Source organism: Osmerus eperlanus, chromosome 10, assembly GCF_963692335.1.
Source record: "Osmerus eperlanus chromosome 10, fOsmEpe2.1, whole genome shotgun sequence".
Taxonomy (NCBI): Eukaryota; Metazoa; Chordata; class Actinopteri; order Osmeriformes; family Osmeridae; genus Osmerus; species Osmerus eperlanus.
The window spans coordinates 1,483,304-1,500,465 of record NC_085027.1 but is presented as its reverse complement, the minus strand read 5'-3'; the positions used below and the strand labels follow the sequence as shown (position 1 = coordinate 1,500,465).

The following is a 17,162-nucleotide window of genomic DNA, read 5'->3' as shown; positions in this document are numbered from 1 at the left end:
CTCCTTAGCTGATCAGCCATGTTCAGGAGGAGCAGGGAAGACTAGTAGATCACAGAGTGATCAGCCATGTTCAGGAGGAGCAGGGAAGACTAGTAGATCACAGAGTGATCAGCCATGTTCAGGAGGAGCAGGAAGACTACTAGATCACTGAGTGATCAGCCATGTTCAGGAGGAGCAGGGAAGACTACTAGATCACTGAGTGATCAGCCATGTTCAGGAGGAGCAGGGAAGACTAGTAGATCACAGAGTGATCAGCCATGTTCAGGAGGAGCAGGGAAGACTACTAGATCACTGAGTGATCAGCCATGTTCAGGAGGAGCAGGGTGATCATCTTCTTCTTCAACTGTAGCTATACTAACGTGACTAGCTATGTGCTAATATGACTAGCTATGTGACTAGCTATGTGCTAACATGACTAGCTATGTGACTAGCTATGTGACTAGCTATGTGCTAGCATGACTAGCTATGTGACTAGCTATGTGACTAGCTATGTGCTAACATGACTAGCTATGTGACTAGCTATGTGCTAGCATGACTAGCTATGTGACTAGCTATGTGACTAGCTATGTGCTAGCATGACTAGCTATGTGACTAGCTATGTGACTAGCTATGTGACTAGCTATGTGCTAACATGACTCGCTATGTGACTAGCTATGTGCTAACATGACTAGCTATGTGACTAGCTATGTGCTAACATGACCAGCTATGTGCTAGCATGACTAGCTACGTGACTAGCATGTGTTCCCACGCATGACAGTGTGTTGTCCATGTCCTTTACCTCAGCTTTGTGCTGTCTCTCTACTCCCTGGGCGTGTCTGCCCTCCATGTTGGTCAGCTGGATGTTCAGGTAGGACACCTGGCCCAGCAGCTCCAGTTTCTGGCTCTCCAGGGAGGTTCTCCTGTGAAGCTCCTGTCCACCGGACACACACACGCACACACATACACCCATACACACACACACACAGACACACACACACCCATACACACACAGACATACACATACCCATACACACACAGACACATACAGACACACAGAGACATTCCCATATCCACACATACATACATGTGTTATTATCAAAACAAAAGTACAGAAGGCAGAGGCAATACAAAACTTTCCCTGTCTTTCCCAAACATACAAACATGCACACACACACACACACAAAGGTAAGACTGAAGCAGCTACCTTGTAACTTCGGTGTAACTGTCCCGTCTACAGATAAACGTTCTGGTTCTGTGAGTGCTGTGGAAGCAGCTAAATATACACAGGCTCTGAACACTATTTATACTGCTTCTGTCACAGTCTCTCTCTCTGTCTGACACTAACACACAAGAAGGAAAGATGGACGGAGGGAGAGAGAGAGACAGAGCAGGACAGAGGGAGACAGAGAGAGGGAGGGAGAGAGACAGAGAGGGGAAGGGAGAGAGGAAGGGAGGGAGGGAGAGAGAGAGACGGAGCAGGACAGAGGGAGACAGAGAGAGGGAGGGAGAGAGACAGAGAGAGGAAGGGAGGGAAGGGAAGGGAAGGGAGGGAAGGAAGGAAGGAAGGAAGGAAGGAAGGAAGGAAGGAAGGAAGGAAGGAAGGAAGGGAGGGAGGGAGGGAGGGAAAGGGGGACCCACTCCAGCAACAAATAGTGAGCGGCGTGACGCTCAGCTGGTGCATGTTTACGTTTTTATTTATCTCCTGTAAAGTGTTGTCAGTCACACCCCGGGCTGGAGCCAGAACAGAGATCCCTTCATGCCTCCGACAGCTGCTGAGGTGCCAGCTCACAACTCCAGACCTCCAGAGCGAGCCAAACCTCACAAACACACAGATCCTGTTTCTAATTGAGTTGATTTGCGGGCAGGTGTAAAACCACTTAGTGAGGAGCAGCGTGCTGTCTGAGCAGGCCCAGTACTGCGTTCACAAAAAAAAAAAAGATTTTCAGAAAAACAGCTTCAGAGTATTTCTGGGAGAGAGCACATGGAAAATATTAGAGTTGTGTCACTAGGAAGAGATTTGCGGCTCAAGTCCAAAGCCTCATAATGACCACGTCTCCATAAAACCCAACCGTGCCCTTTGGAACAGTTTGCTCTGCTCAGGGAGTAATCAGGCTGCAGTGAAGCCAACACAGATAGGAAGAGATGGATCGATCATACAGCAGTCAAGCTCTGTCTCAATTCGCCGGGCAGTTGTCTTCGTAATGACTATAATGACAAGAGGAAGATCCTACCTTCAAGAAGTCAGAGGTCCTGCTGACAAATCAAGCCTGTCCTGTAGTGCTGTCATGGCTATGTAGTTACAGTGTCTCCGTAGTTACAGTGTCTCCGTAGTTACAGTGTCTCCGTAGTTACAGTGTCTCCTTAGTTGCAGTGTCTCCGTCGATAGGAGTTTGAAAGAACCTTCTCACATCCTGACGTCTACCTCAGAGAGAGACGTGGACACACACCTCCCAGCTAACAGACGGCACTCCCTCTCTCCCGCTGAATCCCTCCCTTACTACTACCTCCTCCCTCCCTCCCTCTCTTACTCCCCTCCCTCCCTCCCTCACTCACTTAGTTGCTTTCTGAGACTCTCTCTTTCTCTCTCTCTTACTCTGGTAGGAGGCATGGCAGGCAGGCAGACAGGCAGACAGACAGACAGGCAGACAGGCAGACAGGCAGACAGGCAGACAGGCAGGCAGGCAGGCAGGCAGGCAGGCAGGCAGACAAACAGACAGGCAGACAGGCTGACAGGCTGACAGGCAGGCAGGCAGGCAGACAGGCAGACAAACAGACAGGCAGACAGGCTGACAGGCAGACAGGCAGACAGACAGACAGACAGACAGACAGACAGGCAGGCAGGCAGGCAGGCAGGCAGGCAGACACAACAGAACCAGACCAGCTAAGAACACAACAGAACCAGACCCGCTCAGAACACAACAGAACCAGACCTGCTCAGAACACAACAGAACCGTAACTAGAACCAAGTCGGCTCTCCAAGCCTCGCTCCTGGACGTGAACCAGCCGCCCCCCCCAAAATATTTGGGTTGTCACGGTGATCGAGGCCTCAGGCACACTGGAATTCTGTGCAGGAATTTCCTCCTGGGAAGAACCAGGAGCCTCGGACAGACAGTCTGGGAGACAGACCCTCTGCTGATCTCCTGCTCTGCCCATATCCTGTCTCACAACAGCAGACACACAACCTGGAAGTACTCCTAAGTTCTCCCAGAGCTCATTAAACAGATAGCAGCTATGAGTAAAGATCTGATGCCCACTGGCGTCTCTGCGTTCTGGTCATACATAAAAGATGATGAGTTGTTGAGAGAAATAGAGAGACAGAGAGGGGGGATAGGGAGAGAGAGAGAGAGAGAGAGAGGGAGGTGGGGATAGGGAGAGAGAGAGAGAGAGAGAGAGAGAGAGAGAGAGAGAGAGAGAGAGAGAGAGAGAGAGAGAGAGAGAGAGAGAGAGAGAGAGAGAGAGAGAGAGGGGGGGGGGGGGGCGGGAGGGGATAGGGAGAGAGGGGGGGGCGGGAGGGGAGAGGATAAAGAGAGAGAGAAGGGGGGATAAGGAGAGAGGAAGGGGAGAGGGAGAGAGAGAGAGGGGAAGAGAGAGTTAGAGAGAGACAGCAATATAGAGATGGAAAGAGAGAGAGAGAGAGGTAGATAGAGTTGGAAAGAGATAAAGAGACAGAGAGAGAGAGAGATAAAGGCTGAGTGAAAGAGAGAGAGCTGAGGTGGTATCAGTAGACGTGCTGTACCTGTTTCAGCATCTCTTCAGTAGAGTTCAGTTTGAGCTGGTGTTCCTCCAAGCAGTTCTCTAGATCACTGATCTTCAGGCCTTGAGCTTCCACCTGGTCCGTGAGCACGCTCACCTGTGTGTGCGTGTGTGTGTGGTGTGTGTGTGTGTGTGTGTGTGTGGGAGTTAGGTGAGACAAAGACAGAAATAATATCAATACAAGACGTTGGACATTTACATTTAGTAGCCCGACTCCCTCACCGCTCAGCCACCTGACTCCCGACACAAAACAAAAGCCAATCTAACCATCCTGACCCCACCTGACCCCTAAACATTCCACATCCCCCTCCTCCCACTCAACCCCCCCCCCTCCATTCCTCACCCCCCAGGGTCGTAGAAATGCACTTTCCCCCCCTTGCCATCACCCCCACCTCCTCCTTCATGCACTTGACTGCGTGTTTACACCGCTGTTGATATACCCTTCACAGTGCCAGATTATACAGTGCAAATATTTCCCTTCTCCTCATGTTGAATGAATCCTTTGTCCTTCAGAAGGTGGACTAGCTGCCCAGATCAGGTCTGCAGTATCCAGGTTAAATATAAAGTGGTGCGAAAAATAATTAGTCTCCAGCCAATCACTGTAGCCACACAGGGCTCGACCGGCCAATCACGTAAATGTTTAGTGGTGGAATGTTGCTGGGTATGTGACACCTGAGTTACAAGCAGACAACAATTAACAGGCTCACACACACACCTAGGTGTGTACCAGGAAACAGGCCTGCACTTGACTGAGGGAATGGCCCTAACTCAGCAACTTTGAGAAACACACACACATACACACAACGCAGGCATACATACACACACACACACCAAAACACTGTGAAGCAATATTATCCGAAAAACAAACAATCACCACCATTGCGACACTTGTCTAACCCTGCAAAATTAACAAAACCACAACCTCACTACAGAGTGTTGCAAAACCCCACTCCCACACACACCTCCGTGCTCCACAGACATGTCCCTGCTCTGGTGAAGTGACTGGTTCACAGATGTGATATGTGTTTGTGATCAGAGAGGGCCAAGGGGCCAGGTGTCCGGTTCTCCCAGCCCAGGTTCATGTTCTACACAGCGGGTACAGTGGAGCTCAATGACTCTATTGTATGGGTCAGGCTGATCTCAACACCCATGCAATGGAAACGGTAACTGATGAAAGTATATTGTTAGAGTTGAACTGTGGGCATGTTATTTTAGAAGCGAAAATGCCTTGCCCACAGTTCAACTCTTGCAATGGTCTTTTACCTAGTTACACCGGGGCCAAGGACACAGATATAGGTGGAGAGCTGTGTATGAACGTAGAGAACGTACTCGTTAGAGAAAACAGAAACTGCTGCTAAGGGAACTAACACACTAACAACAAAAGCAGGGATATTTTTCTCCTGACACGCCGACGTAGAAGACAGAAGATGAACCTCAAACACTGCATTCATGTGCAGAGAGTGCCTACTCATGCACAGTACTAGATACATACTAACAGTAACTACAGGTTATTGTTAGATAGGTTGATGGATATAGGGCCGTGTGTGACGTAAACATTGCTGTACAGGTCCTGTATGTTACCATGGGAAGATGAGAGTGTTACCATGGCAAATGAGAGTGTTACCTGTAGGACGAGGGACTCCTTGTCTCCCTCCAAGCGTAACAAGCGCTCCTGGTAGGTCTCCTTACTGGCAGGCGACCGCGGGTTCACCTGAACAGGAGTGGTCAGTTAGTGGTCAGGTTACGGTTCACCTGAACAGGAGGGGTCAGTTAGTGGTCAGTTTAGGGTTAGAGAAACTGTGAACACACTGCACAGTGGGTCAACCGAGCCTTGACTGGAGCCAGGGGCGAGGAGGGAACATACACACATTAACACACACACACACACACCCATTAGCAGAGCCACAAATGCACACACACTACCACACACACATAAGCAGAGCCAAAATGCACACACACTACCACAAACACGCACACATAAGCAGGGCCAGACATGCACACGCACTGCCAGCGAGCTCTGGTTTCACATAACCTCTTGTGTTGAAGAAGCTGAAAGACCGTTGGAGGAATTCCATAAGAGGGTTACCCATTTTAATCCCACCGAGATGTTGTTTACAACATTCATATTCCAAGCTCTGAATACCAGACCATCGGCTGCATTTACATCTAATTCATTCAGTTGAACTTTGTATCCAGAGCACCTGGACCACAGATACTCAGGCTGTATAATCAGGACATTTTTTAAATTATTATTATTATTCTTTGAGTGCCCTTGAATTTCATCGGGAATGTGGGTGGAAACCAAATGAGCCCAAATTACTTAGAAATCCAGATTAACCATCATGGAAACTTTGTGTTTCTCTCTCTCCAACGGACGCAGATTGTGAAATATCATTAAGCCAGAAGGGTCCTCTACTGATCTAACCACTCCAAGATCAAAGTTCACTGCATGTGGTTTTACAACTCAAAGTTGTGGAGAATGTACCCCAACTTCAGTTTCCATGGCACTATTTGTCATGCCAACAGACAAAGTGTAGCCAATCGGAGTGGAAACCAAAGTCTGACAGACCGGTTGGTATTGGTCTGATCCAGAGATAAATCACACACTGTTCAGATCACATGTGCAGGTCTGGTTCCAGCCACAACAATGAGGTCCAGATGGAATCCGAGCTGGCCCGAGCTAAAAGCGTCTTCCTAATGACAGCAAGATGGAGGATAAGACCTCATCCGTGACAGTAAAGAACGTTTGTGAGGTTTGATCGCGCCCCAGGGGAAGACATGATGGTCAAACACAAGTTGTTGCTGTCGCTCGACTCATCAACATCCTCCAGTGTTCCTGACCTGCCCACGACCCTTCCTGACAGCTATCCTATCCCAGAATGCATCACTTGAGGCCGCAGGTTTCATTCCTCTGATTGGCTGATGGTCATCAGGAGAGTCCAGATCAGCTGTCTGTAGTTTCTACCGTTTTTTTCTCCATCCAATCACAACGTTCTCCAGGATAACGGTTCGTGGACAACCAATGTCATTTGTCTTTGAGCAAACAAACCATTTTAGGCTCAGAGTATCTGATGAAGCTTTGCATCCGGGCTCTTACAGATTAAACACAAACGAACAGTCACTGATATGCACGTGGATGAATAGCAAGACATCCTATTGCAATGAAACAGCTGTGGAGTTTCGTGTTCAAAACGATGTCCGAGCATGACAGCGGACCGCGTTACGTGCTCTGTGATCCAACACATCATCATCACACACGGAGCATCGCTCTCCACACACGGGGCATCTCTCTCCACACAGGGGGGCATCTCTCTCCACACACGGGGCATTTCTCTCCACACACAGGGCATCTCTCTCCACACAGGGGGCATCTCTCTCCACACACAGGGCATCTCTCTCCAACACGGGGCATCGCTCTGCACACACGGGCATCTCTCTCCACACACGGGGCATCTCTCTCCACACACAGGGGGCATCGCTCTCCACACACGGGGCATCTCTCTCTCCAACACACGGGGCATCTCTCTCCACACACGGGGCATCTCTCTCTCCACACACGGGGCATCTCTCTCCACACACGGGGCATCTCTCTCCACACACGGGGCATCTCTCTCCACACACGGGGCCATATCTCTCCACACACGGGGCATCTCTCTCCACACACGGGGGCATCTCTCTCCACACACAGGGCATCTCTCTCCACACACGGGGCATCTCCTCTCCACACACGGGGCATCTCTCTCCACACACGGGGCATTTCTCTCCACACACGGGGCATCGCTCTACACACACGGGGCATCTCTCTCCACACACAGGGGGCATCTCTCTCCACACACGGGGCACTCTCTCCACACACAGGGGGCATCTCTCTCCACACACGGCCCAACATGAGCTACCGTGCGTCTCTCGTCTCGGCACAACAGGACAGGCTGGCAGCCGTCACACACAGGACACAACAGGACAGGCTCGCAACCGTAACACACAGGACACAACAGGACAGGCTCGCAACCGTCACACACAGGACACAACAGCAGCTCCCCTAGGAGCCACGAAAAGGAAATCTCAGACGGCCACTTACCTTCTTCAGCCAGGCGAAGTGTTTATGAAAATCAATATCATACTCCATTCTCCCGGACCATTGTAACTCTGACTGTTGGTTCTGTCTGTGGAGACCCGTGGGTGAACTCCTCCTGTCAGCGCGATGAGGCTCTGCGTAGAGAGAAGCGGGATGGAGTGCAAGTGAGAGAGAGCTTTCCAAAACTAAACGGAGAGAACAGAGAAGTGGGTATTACAACTCTCACTCTCTTCAAGGCGTGCTCTTCTTCTCTCACTCCCTTCTCTCCCTCCTCTCTTTCCTCTCACTCTCTCCTTTCTATCTCCTTCTCTTCCTCCTCTTCCTCCTCTCTCTCCTCTCACTATCTCCTTTCTATCTCCCTTCTATTCCTCCTCTCCTTCCTCTCTCTCTCCTTTTCTCTTTCTATCTGTCCTCTCCTCTCTGTCTCTCTCTCTCTCTCTCTCTGTGTAGAGTGTGCAGTGAGGGAGAGTGGTCTGTGTGGTCTGAAGTATAAGCAGGCTGAGAAATGGTCTTTCACATCAGACTGCAGCCGTGCAGCGCTCCTCATGCCAGCTGGCTCCTCTCCTTTCCTTTCTTCTCCTCCCCTCTTTTAGTCTCCTCTCTCTCTCTCTCTCTCTCTCTCTCTCTCTCTCTCTCTCTCTCTCTCTCTCTCTCTCTCTCTCTCTCTCTCTCTCTCTCTCTCTTCTCTCTCTCTCTCTCTCTCTCCTCTCTCTCTCTCTCTCTCTCTCTCTCTCTCTCTCTCTCTCTCTCTCTCTCTCTCTCTCTCTCTCCTCTTCCCCCTCTCCTGCCGTCTCTCCCTCTCCTCGCTCCCTTCTCGCTCTGACGATAACTACACACAGAAATAGACACACTTAAACACTTTTTTATTTTCTCTCTCTCTCTTTCGTCTCTGTCTGAAGTGTCCCTCGGAGTGCTGGTTTGAGGGGCGAAGGGGGGGCTTGGTAAAAGGAGAACATTCTGCAGCACATGCTTGTCACAGATGTGGCTCAGAGCAGGGCGAGGAGAAGGGAATGGAAAATGGGGAGAGAGAAAAGAAAAGAGGTGATTAAATGGCGTGATTGGACAGTGTGTGCAAAGAAAGGGATGAAGAGGAGAGAGAGAGAGCGGTAGAGGACGAGAGCATGCCAGTGGAAGATGAGGTAGAGAGAGAAGGAAGGAAGGAGGAGAGAGGAGGGATGGTGATGGATGAACAAACGGAGGGAAAGGAGGAAGGGAGGTGGGGGTAGGTAACCCTCTGGATCTCATTAGCCAAGCAGCCTGTAGCAGATCCAACCCCCTTTCTCCCGGACGCAGGGTGGAGGAAATAGGGTGGGTGGAGGGGGGAATGGGGGTGGAGGAAGGAGGTGGGGGAGGTTAGGGGGTGCACCAGGGCCCCTCCAGACCAAGCTGCACATAAAGAGCAGCACTTTGAGCACCACAGTGGCTCGTATGCCTGGGAGCCACCCACCCACACAACCTCACCTGCCCCCACCTGCCCCCTTCACCAGCACTATACCCAACACACACAGTTATCTCCAGGGCTACAACTATTCTTACCTCACCGAGGATGTGATAGATGGATGGAGCTTCATCGTTTCTGGAAATCCATTCGTCATCTTGTTGTTTTCAATTCCTTTATACTAGCATCATTAGCAGTCAAATATCGATGTGAGTCTGGAGGGATTCCATGGAGCTGGCTTGAGGCTCACACACGGAGAAGTCAAGCTCCACCCTGAGATGGTGCACAGTGTCCAGTGTGTCATGAGATCAAGTTCCTCACCTCTTCTCTGCCGTTTCAATGCACCCTTCTCAAGTTGCTTTCCATAAAAGCGTTATTGGCTAAATTGATAACTGTAAATGGGAATCTTCTACCAATCATTCTACCAATACTGAGTTTGGTTGAGGGTAGCTTACAGTAAAATACTGAAATATCAGTTAGTACACCCATGAAAACTCTTGTCTTTCTCCAAATATTTGGAAGTTTGATAAACAATAGGTTTGAAGGTGATATAGTTAAACAACTACCCAAGCTGGTGCAGCTGCAAGCACACTTCACAAGTTCCCCAACTGTACCCTCTCTAGTTAACAATACATTTTATATAGGAGATACTTAATGAAGAAGGAAGATGTCCATTTCATCATATTAAAACCTTTGCAAGGCAATGTGAATATTTTAAGAACTTGGCCACTAGAGGTCACCCTACATTTACCTTTACAGTAACATTTACATTTAGTCATTTAGCAGACGCTCTTACCCAGAACGACTTACAGTAAGTACAGGGACATTCCCCGAGGCAAGTAGGGTGCAGTGCATTGCCCAAGGACACAACGTCATGGACACGGCCAGGAATCGAACTGGCAACCTTCAGATTACTAGCCCGTACCGATGACCGATAACACGTTATATTTGAAAGCCGATAACCGATACATTCCGATAAATACAAAGCCTGAGACAACTGCTTTTATTGAAACCTTAATTGTATAAAACATCTAGATCTTTCTTTTACCAAAATAAACAGATTTCTTAAATTTTACAATGAATCATACATTCCTATGGCCGACTTTCTTTTATATAAATAAAATATATTGCCTGACAGAAAAAATAAGTAGTTCCACGGGTGGAAATAATCCATAATTTATCGTCTTTAATTTATCCACCACATTTTCTTATCGGACCGATAATACGATATACTCAAGTACTCAGATCCTCAAACTAGACTTACATCCCAAAACAGTCAAATATAAAAGAGGACACAGAAATAAGTCATCAGGAAAGTCAAGAACAAACTGAGGATTAAAGCTGGGGTAGGCAAGTTTTGCGAAGCTAGCTATTTTTGCTTTTGTTTGACACGATTCAAACCAAAATATCCCACCCCTCCCTTCAAAGCCACTCCCACAAAACTACAGTGACGCGCATTGAATGCAGGGGCAGAGTGCGCGCAGGTAGGTAAGTAGACAGACAGGTAGCCCGTCCTATCATTTGTCAGGGTACAGCTTAATGATTGGTTTTATTTATTACAGTCTTGCGACGCACACATATGTCGGATTGTTTTCATATTAACCTCAAACCTTTAGATGTATTTGTTGCTATCAAGGTGTGAAATGTATTTAGGCAAATATGACAAAAAGTGCTTTTCAAACACATTAGATACCCTGCCTTTAAGCATCATCTCTATTTCTTCACAGTTTAACGATGGAGAGAAAGTGTCTACTTCTCTGTTTCGTGTCACTGCTGCTCTTCCCACCAGACACAGCCTCTGGTAACCTCCCTCTCACCTCAGAAGACCTCCCCTCAGAAGACCTTCCCCTCACCTCAGAAGACCTCCCTCTCCTTACGTAACACAATCAGTGACCTAAGAAATTTTTAATTTGGCCACACATACCCTCGGCACGGCCTGTCCTTGCTTCACTATTTTGCAAATTATTTACAAATTGACAATAACTACAATATTTGGGCAGCTTTCAATCCAAGAAGGAATGATTTTGGTTTTCATGAATATCTCAACGATGAAAACATTTTTCCACCCATTTCCAACCAGAGCAGTGAGGCCTACTACAGTTTGGGAAATATTAGCCCTGGAAATTCTGGTAGCACTTCACTCCCTCCTCACGTCACCTGGCCCTCATATCAAACTGATAGCTCGCATAGAAACAGAGACCGAATTGTTATACGATTCAACGTGGTCACCCATCAGGTTCAGGCAATATACCTAACACAGCACATCTACAACAGCAATCTCTATGACTCCACCCATACCTACCACATCAGTGCCCACCTCTTGAGAGATTCAGCTACTTTCGATAAACGTGCCGTACTGTTACGGTGTGGTACAGAGTGGACCCAAACGCAGCACAGATACAAGTAGGGGTTTTATTGGATGTAGTCCTGAGTTCTGGTCTGGTTAGATGAATCAGCGGATCAGCAGGCAGACAGGGACTGGGTTCTCGGATGATGATCCTGGGCACAAAGAAAACTGGTTACAAAAGGCAAGCGAATCAAGCAATGCTTGAGGGTCAAAAGCGCATACTACCACAGTAGCTGTGACAACGATCTGACGAGGAGTGGTTGGAAAGCCGGGTTGAAGTAGGCAGGATGATGAGGTAATGGGCGGCAGGTGTGTAGAGTCTTGGCAGGATAATCCAGGTGAACCAGCAGGGGGTGTAAAAGGGACAGGAAACAGGCCGTGGCCGCAACACGTACAGTCTTGTTTTCCTGGATTGAGCCGGCTATGTTTGGCCCTCCTTTAGCTACAACGATAACTGCTTCATTGGTGGAATGAGAAAACTTGTCTTAGAGGACACATCCTCAGACAATCCTCTGGCAGCTTTAGAGCCTGCCAGACAAAAGCAGTGCGCTGATATTAAGCTGCAGGTGCGCACTACATACAATGGCTACGCTCGCATGAGATGGGAGAACATCCCTTCAAACCTGCTAGAAGTGGGTACAAAGTTGCAGCTCTACAAAGACACCTCCGTTTTAAAATCAATCACTGTTCAGGAGCACAGTTACGGATTATACGACACCAACCAGTACCCTGGACTGCAGGTCCGACTTGTGACCAAGAATGTTGTCATCAGGGAGAGCCCAAGCTGGACGGTGCAGACTGGAGCCTCCCCACTAACATTCCTTATGATGATGCCAGTCTGCAGCTGTACACGAAGGACGGCTGGGCCTCCGCTCGTCTCTACATTAAGAAATCCTTTACTGATTGGAAAGATGCTTTGCGTAACTCGTGGGTTGGATTTGACCACTCAGACAAAAAAGGTCATAAACAATACTGTACGTACCAGTGGGCAACTCGTTTCACTCTCCGGAACTCTTTTTATGACGATTATGACGTCTATGAATATCAATCAAGCATGGATATGTCACCTGGGTCACAGGCACGCTTTTTCCTTACAAAAGAATATGACCTTGGTGCAGCCACTGAACCATGGGAAAGTGAAAACCTTTAAAACAGGAAGAGTCTGTGTCTTCCTCTACTCTATTCTTTGATGAATTATCATGCTCATCAAAAGCCTTAATCAATTAATGATTTCATGAATAGTTTTAAAGAAGTTGATGTTGACTGACTAGTCACTGAAGCTGAAGTATTGATTTGTTATTTTGCTCTGATTGGATGTTTCTTCCTGTTTACATTTCCTTGATTTTAACTGCTGTAGCTGTTCTCTTCTACCTGATTAAAAGTCTATTAGAAGTTTTCACTCTGATTATTTTCATAATGACGTTGTCCACATAAGACATCTGAAAATAAAATACATTTTGATAACTTTCAATACATTTTGAGTGTTTTATTTTACATCATAGAAATTATGTAATGAATCGGTGATATAACATGCATATCAATTGAACATACTGTGTGCACACACACACAGCAGCGTGCATGTTTTTTACAGGTAGGACCCCTATACACTATCTTACTAGAAGAAGTACCCTATTTATTGTAAGTATTGTATAAGTATAATAGGAAAGTAATACACTTTTTTTTATTGGATTGAGCTCTATGGGCTGTGCTCATGCTTGAACTTGAAAAGCAAAGCATGAACAGACTTACATTAACAAGACAGACTAAACACCATCACTCTCTTTCCAACACACAGTGTATTTATGCCGCTTATCAAACTGTCCCTCAGGAGTACATTTCTACTGCCTAGACAAGCAAAATAACACTTTTGCAAAGATGTATTGTAATAAAAACCAGGAAAGATCAGTTTAGCTGTGAGGACCGTCTTTAGATGTGTAGCTCTGAGAGAGGATCCTCTGTTTAGATGTGGCATCAAAGAAAAGAACATAAACAAACCTGCTCTCCCCTCAGACCGGTGCTAAGCACCTAAAAACACAGTGGGCTCACTGCTAACTAGGGGTAGTAACAACAGGTACAACAGGGAGTCAGTTGGCTGAGCGGTGAGGGAATCGGGCTAGTAATCCGAAGGTTGCCAGTTCGATTCCCGGTCATGCCAACTGACGTTGTGACGTTGTGGGCAAGGCACTTCACCCTACTTGCCTCGGGGGAATGTCCCTGTACTTACTGTAAGTCGCTCTGGATAAGAGCGTCTGCTAAATCACTAAATGTAAATGTCATGTACAACTAGGTGGGTGTGATATGTAGACCCGGGGATCTGACCTATCCCTGTTTGTCCCGGTGCAACACAACACACAAGCAACAACACAACACACAAGCAACAACACAACACACAAGCAACAAAAGACAAACCAACAATAGGCTGCTAACGAAAAGTAAATTGTAACTACACATAAAGAAGTCAAGAAAAGAATACCAATGATAACTCAAACTGGGCTCTGCCACAGCTCAACTCAAAACACAACTCTCTCACCGAGCCATCAAACCTTAGGAAAAATCTGATTAAATGAACTTGATTCTTCAGAGTGAAAACTTGTATCAACTTTTAATCAGGTAGAAGAGATCAGCTACAGCAGGTAAAATCAAGGAAATGTAAACAGGAAGAAACATCGAATCAGAACAAAATACCAAATCAAACAGGAAGTACTTCAGTGACTAGTCAGTCAACATCAACTTCATTAAAACTATTCATAAAATCACTATTAGTAATTCACTGATGAAGGCTTTGGATAAACATATTACAAAGACTGTAATATGTTTTATAAAATCATAAAATCACTATTAGTAATTCACTGATGAAGGCTTTTGATAAACATATTAAATTCTTTAAAAATGTGTGAGAAGAATAATGGGCTCTTCCTGTTTTAAAAGTTTTCACTTTCCCATGGTACAGTGGCTGTAACATATTTAAACTCTTTCGTAGGGAAAAAGCGTGCTTGTGCCCCAGGTGAAATACGCATCGTTGATTCATATTTATAAACGTTATAATCAGAGTTAAAGCTCTGAAAGTTGAAATTTTTTGCCCATTGGAACGTACTGTATTGGTCTGCAGCACTTTTGTCTGAGGGGTAAAATCCAACCCACGAGTTTTCAAAACGCTGTTTCCAATTAGTAAAAGACTTCCTAATAAAGAGGCGAGCGCAGGCCTGGCCGTCCTTCACATATAGTTGCAGACTGGCCTCAGAACCAAGTATATAATTTTCAAATTTTGTGGGGAGGTTCCAGTATGCATCATCCAGCTTGGGGCTCAGCCTGATGACATCATCATCCCGGGACACGAGTCGAACCTGCAGTCCAGGGTTCAGGTTGTGAAGGGTGCTATAGGCTTCTTTGCTGGCCCCATTAATAAAGATTGACTTCAAAACACAGTCTTTGTAGAGCTGCAACTTTGTGCCAACATTTAGAAGGTTTGAAGGGATGTTGTCCCATGTTATCCGAGCGTAGCCATCCTGTGTGCACACCTGCAGCTTGATGTCAGCGCACTGCTTTGGGCTGGCAGGATCCTCAGCTGCAGCAAGGCTGTCTGACTTGGAGACAAATCTTCCCATTTCATTAATTAAGCAGTAATGGTTGTATATATAGGAGGGCCAAACATAGCCGGCTTGATCCAGAAAGGCCTTTTTACTGTCCGGCAAAAGTAGCTGAATCTCTCTCAAGAGGTGGGCACTGATGTGGTAGGTCTGGGTGGAGTCGTACAGGTCGTTGCTGTAGACGTGCTCTGTTATGTATATGGCCTTAATTCGATGGGTAATCAAGTTGAATCGTATAACAATACGGTCTTTTTTTCTATCTGGGCTATAGGTTTGATGATAGGCTTCTGTAACATAAGGAGGGAGTGAAGTGCTACCAGGATTACTGGGGATAAGATTTCCTACACTGTAGTAGGTCTCTCTGTTCTGGTCTGAAATGGGTGGAAATATATTTTCCGTGTTGCCATACTTATGAAAACCAAAGTCATTCCTACCTGGAAGGAAAACTGCCCAAATGCTGTCGTTCTGTTCAATTACCAAAAACTTTGCAATACAGTGAAGCAACGACAGGCCATGCCGAGGGAATGTGTGGCCAAATTCAACATTTCTAAGGTCACTGATTGTGTTTATTACAGGGAGGTCTCTAGAGGCTGTGGTCAGTGGGGGAACAGGGAGGTCACTAGAGGCTGTGGTCAGTCGGGGAACAGGGAGGTCACTAGAGGCTGTGGTCAGTGGGGGAACAAGGAGGTCACTAGAGGCTGTGGTCAGTGGGGAGACAGGGAGGTCACTAGAGGCTGTGGTCAGTGGGGGAACAGGGAGGTCACTAGAGGCTGTGGTCAGTGGGGGAACAGGGAGGTCGTCTGAGGTGAGGGGGAGGTCTTCTGAGGTGAGGGGGAGGTCTTCTGAGGTGAGGGGGAGGTCTTCTGAGGTGAGGGGGAGGTCTTCTGAGGTGAGGGGGAGGTCTTCTGAGGTGAGGGGGAGGTCGTCTGAGGTGAGGGGGAGGTCTTCTGAGGTGAGGGGGAGGTCTTCTGAGGTGAGGGGGAGGTCTTCTGAGGTGAGGGGGAGGTCTTCTGAGGTGAGGGGGAGGTCTTCTGAGGTGAGGGGGAGGTCTTCTGAGGTGAGGGGGAGGTTACCAGAGGCTGTGTCTGGTGGGAAGAGCAGCAGTGACACGAAACAGAGAAGTAGACACTTTCTCTGCATCTTTAAACTGTGAAGAAAGGAAGGAAAATGTAATACATAATGTCCACTTGTTTATTTACATCAAAGCAGTCAATGGACAATTCAACAGAAATTTACTTTGATATGAATTGTGCAGCCCAGCCTGGATGCAACCTAAACAATAAGACACTTCCTCTACGAGCTAACTCAGTTTGGACAGAAGGCGTCCCTGCTTTTGGTCTTAAGTCTTTTCTCTAGCTTTAGGATAAAGATCTAAAATAACTGTTGGCCATGTAACAAACATCTATCATTGTATACATTATGTACAGTATATCTTAAATATATACAGTATATATTATAGGATATGTTCTTTCGTCAGAAAGGTTTTGGGGTCAAAAGAAGAGAGTGGAATATCTTTCAGAATCAAGGATCCTCTAAAGATCCTGTAAGGATTCTAATTCTGTTTCCAGGCTTCGTATTCTAAACTAGAACATTCCTCCCGTTATTCTGGACTAACGGAATGTGTTGTTTTCAACTCATGACGCATGTCCCTGAGATTAGTCAGGGACATGATACATGATGCCTTCTCCCCTATTTCTGGATATCCCCGCATATTAGCCTGTATGACCTATAATCAATACATTTTACACTACAACAATAACTTGAATTGAACTTATAACTTTCAACACAACCAAAAGTTCTAAATTGAATAACACAGATTGAAAGATTTCTGCAACTAAAAATAAAAGTCTTACTTGTTTGTGGTGAACCAAAGATGAATCTCAGAGCACTTGCCGTCTATTCACCAGGCAGACAAGTGTGTGAGTGTGTGTGCGTGTACTTATGCCAATCATATCAAGGGGTGGGGGCAGTAGAGAACTGGAC

The 17,162-nt window shown here is 46.9% G+C and overlaps 2 protein-coding genes across 2 annotated transcripts in view; both read right to left on the bottom strand.

Annotated features, from left to right (window-relative positions):
• ppfibp2a (PPFIA binding protein 2a) overlaps positions 1–8,398 on the bottom strand; it is an 18,307-nt gene extending 9,909 nt beyond the window's left edge. The window contains exons 1-4 of the mRNA XM_062471744.1: positions 7,811–8,398; positions 5,357–5,443; positions 3,716–3,829; positions 779–910 (exon numbers count right to left, since the gene is read on the bottom strand). Coding sequence (XP_062327728.1) covers positions 779–910; positions 3,716–3,829; positions 5,357–5,443; positions 7,811–7,858 — 381 coding nt within the window. The 5' untranslated portion in view covers positions 7,859–8,398. The remainder of the gene's footprint in view (positions 1–778; positions 911–3,715; positions 3,830–5,356; positions 5,444–7,810) is intronic.
• Positions 8,399–13,081: 4,683 nt separating this feature from the next.
• On the bottom strand, positions 13,082–17,162 carry LOC134028356 (uncharacterized). Its single transcript, XM_062471839.1, has 4 exons — positions 17,033–17,162; positions 16,248–16,326; positions 16,080–16,121; positions 13,082–15,938 (listed from the first exon to the last, which is right to left on the bottom strand). Exons 2-4 carry the CDS (start codon positions 16,317–16,319, stop codon positions 14,514–14,516), a joined length of 1,539 nt encoding a protein of 512 aa, XP_062327823.1. The 5' UTR covers positions 16,320–16,326; positions 17,033–17,162; the 3' UTR covers positions 13,082–14,513.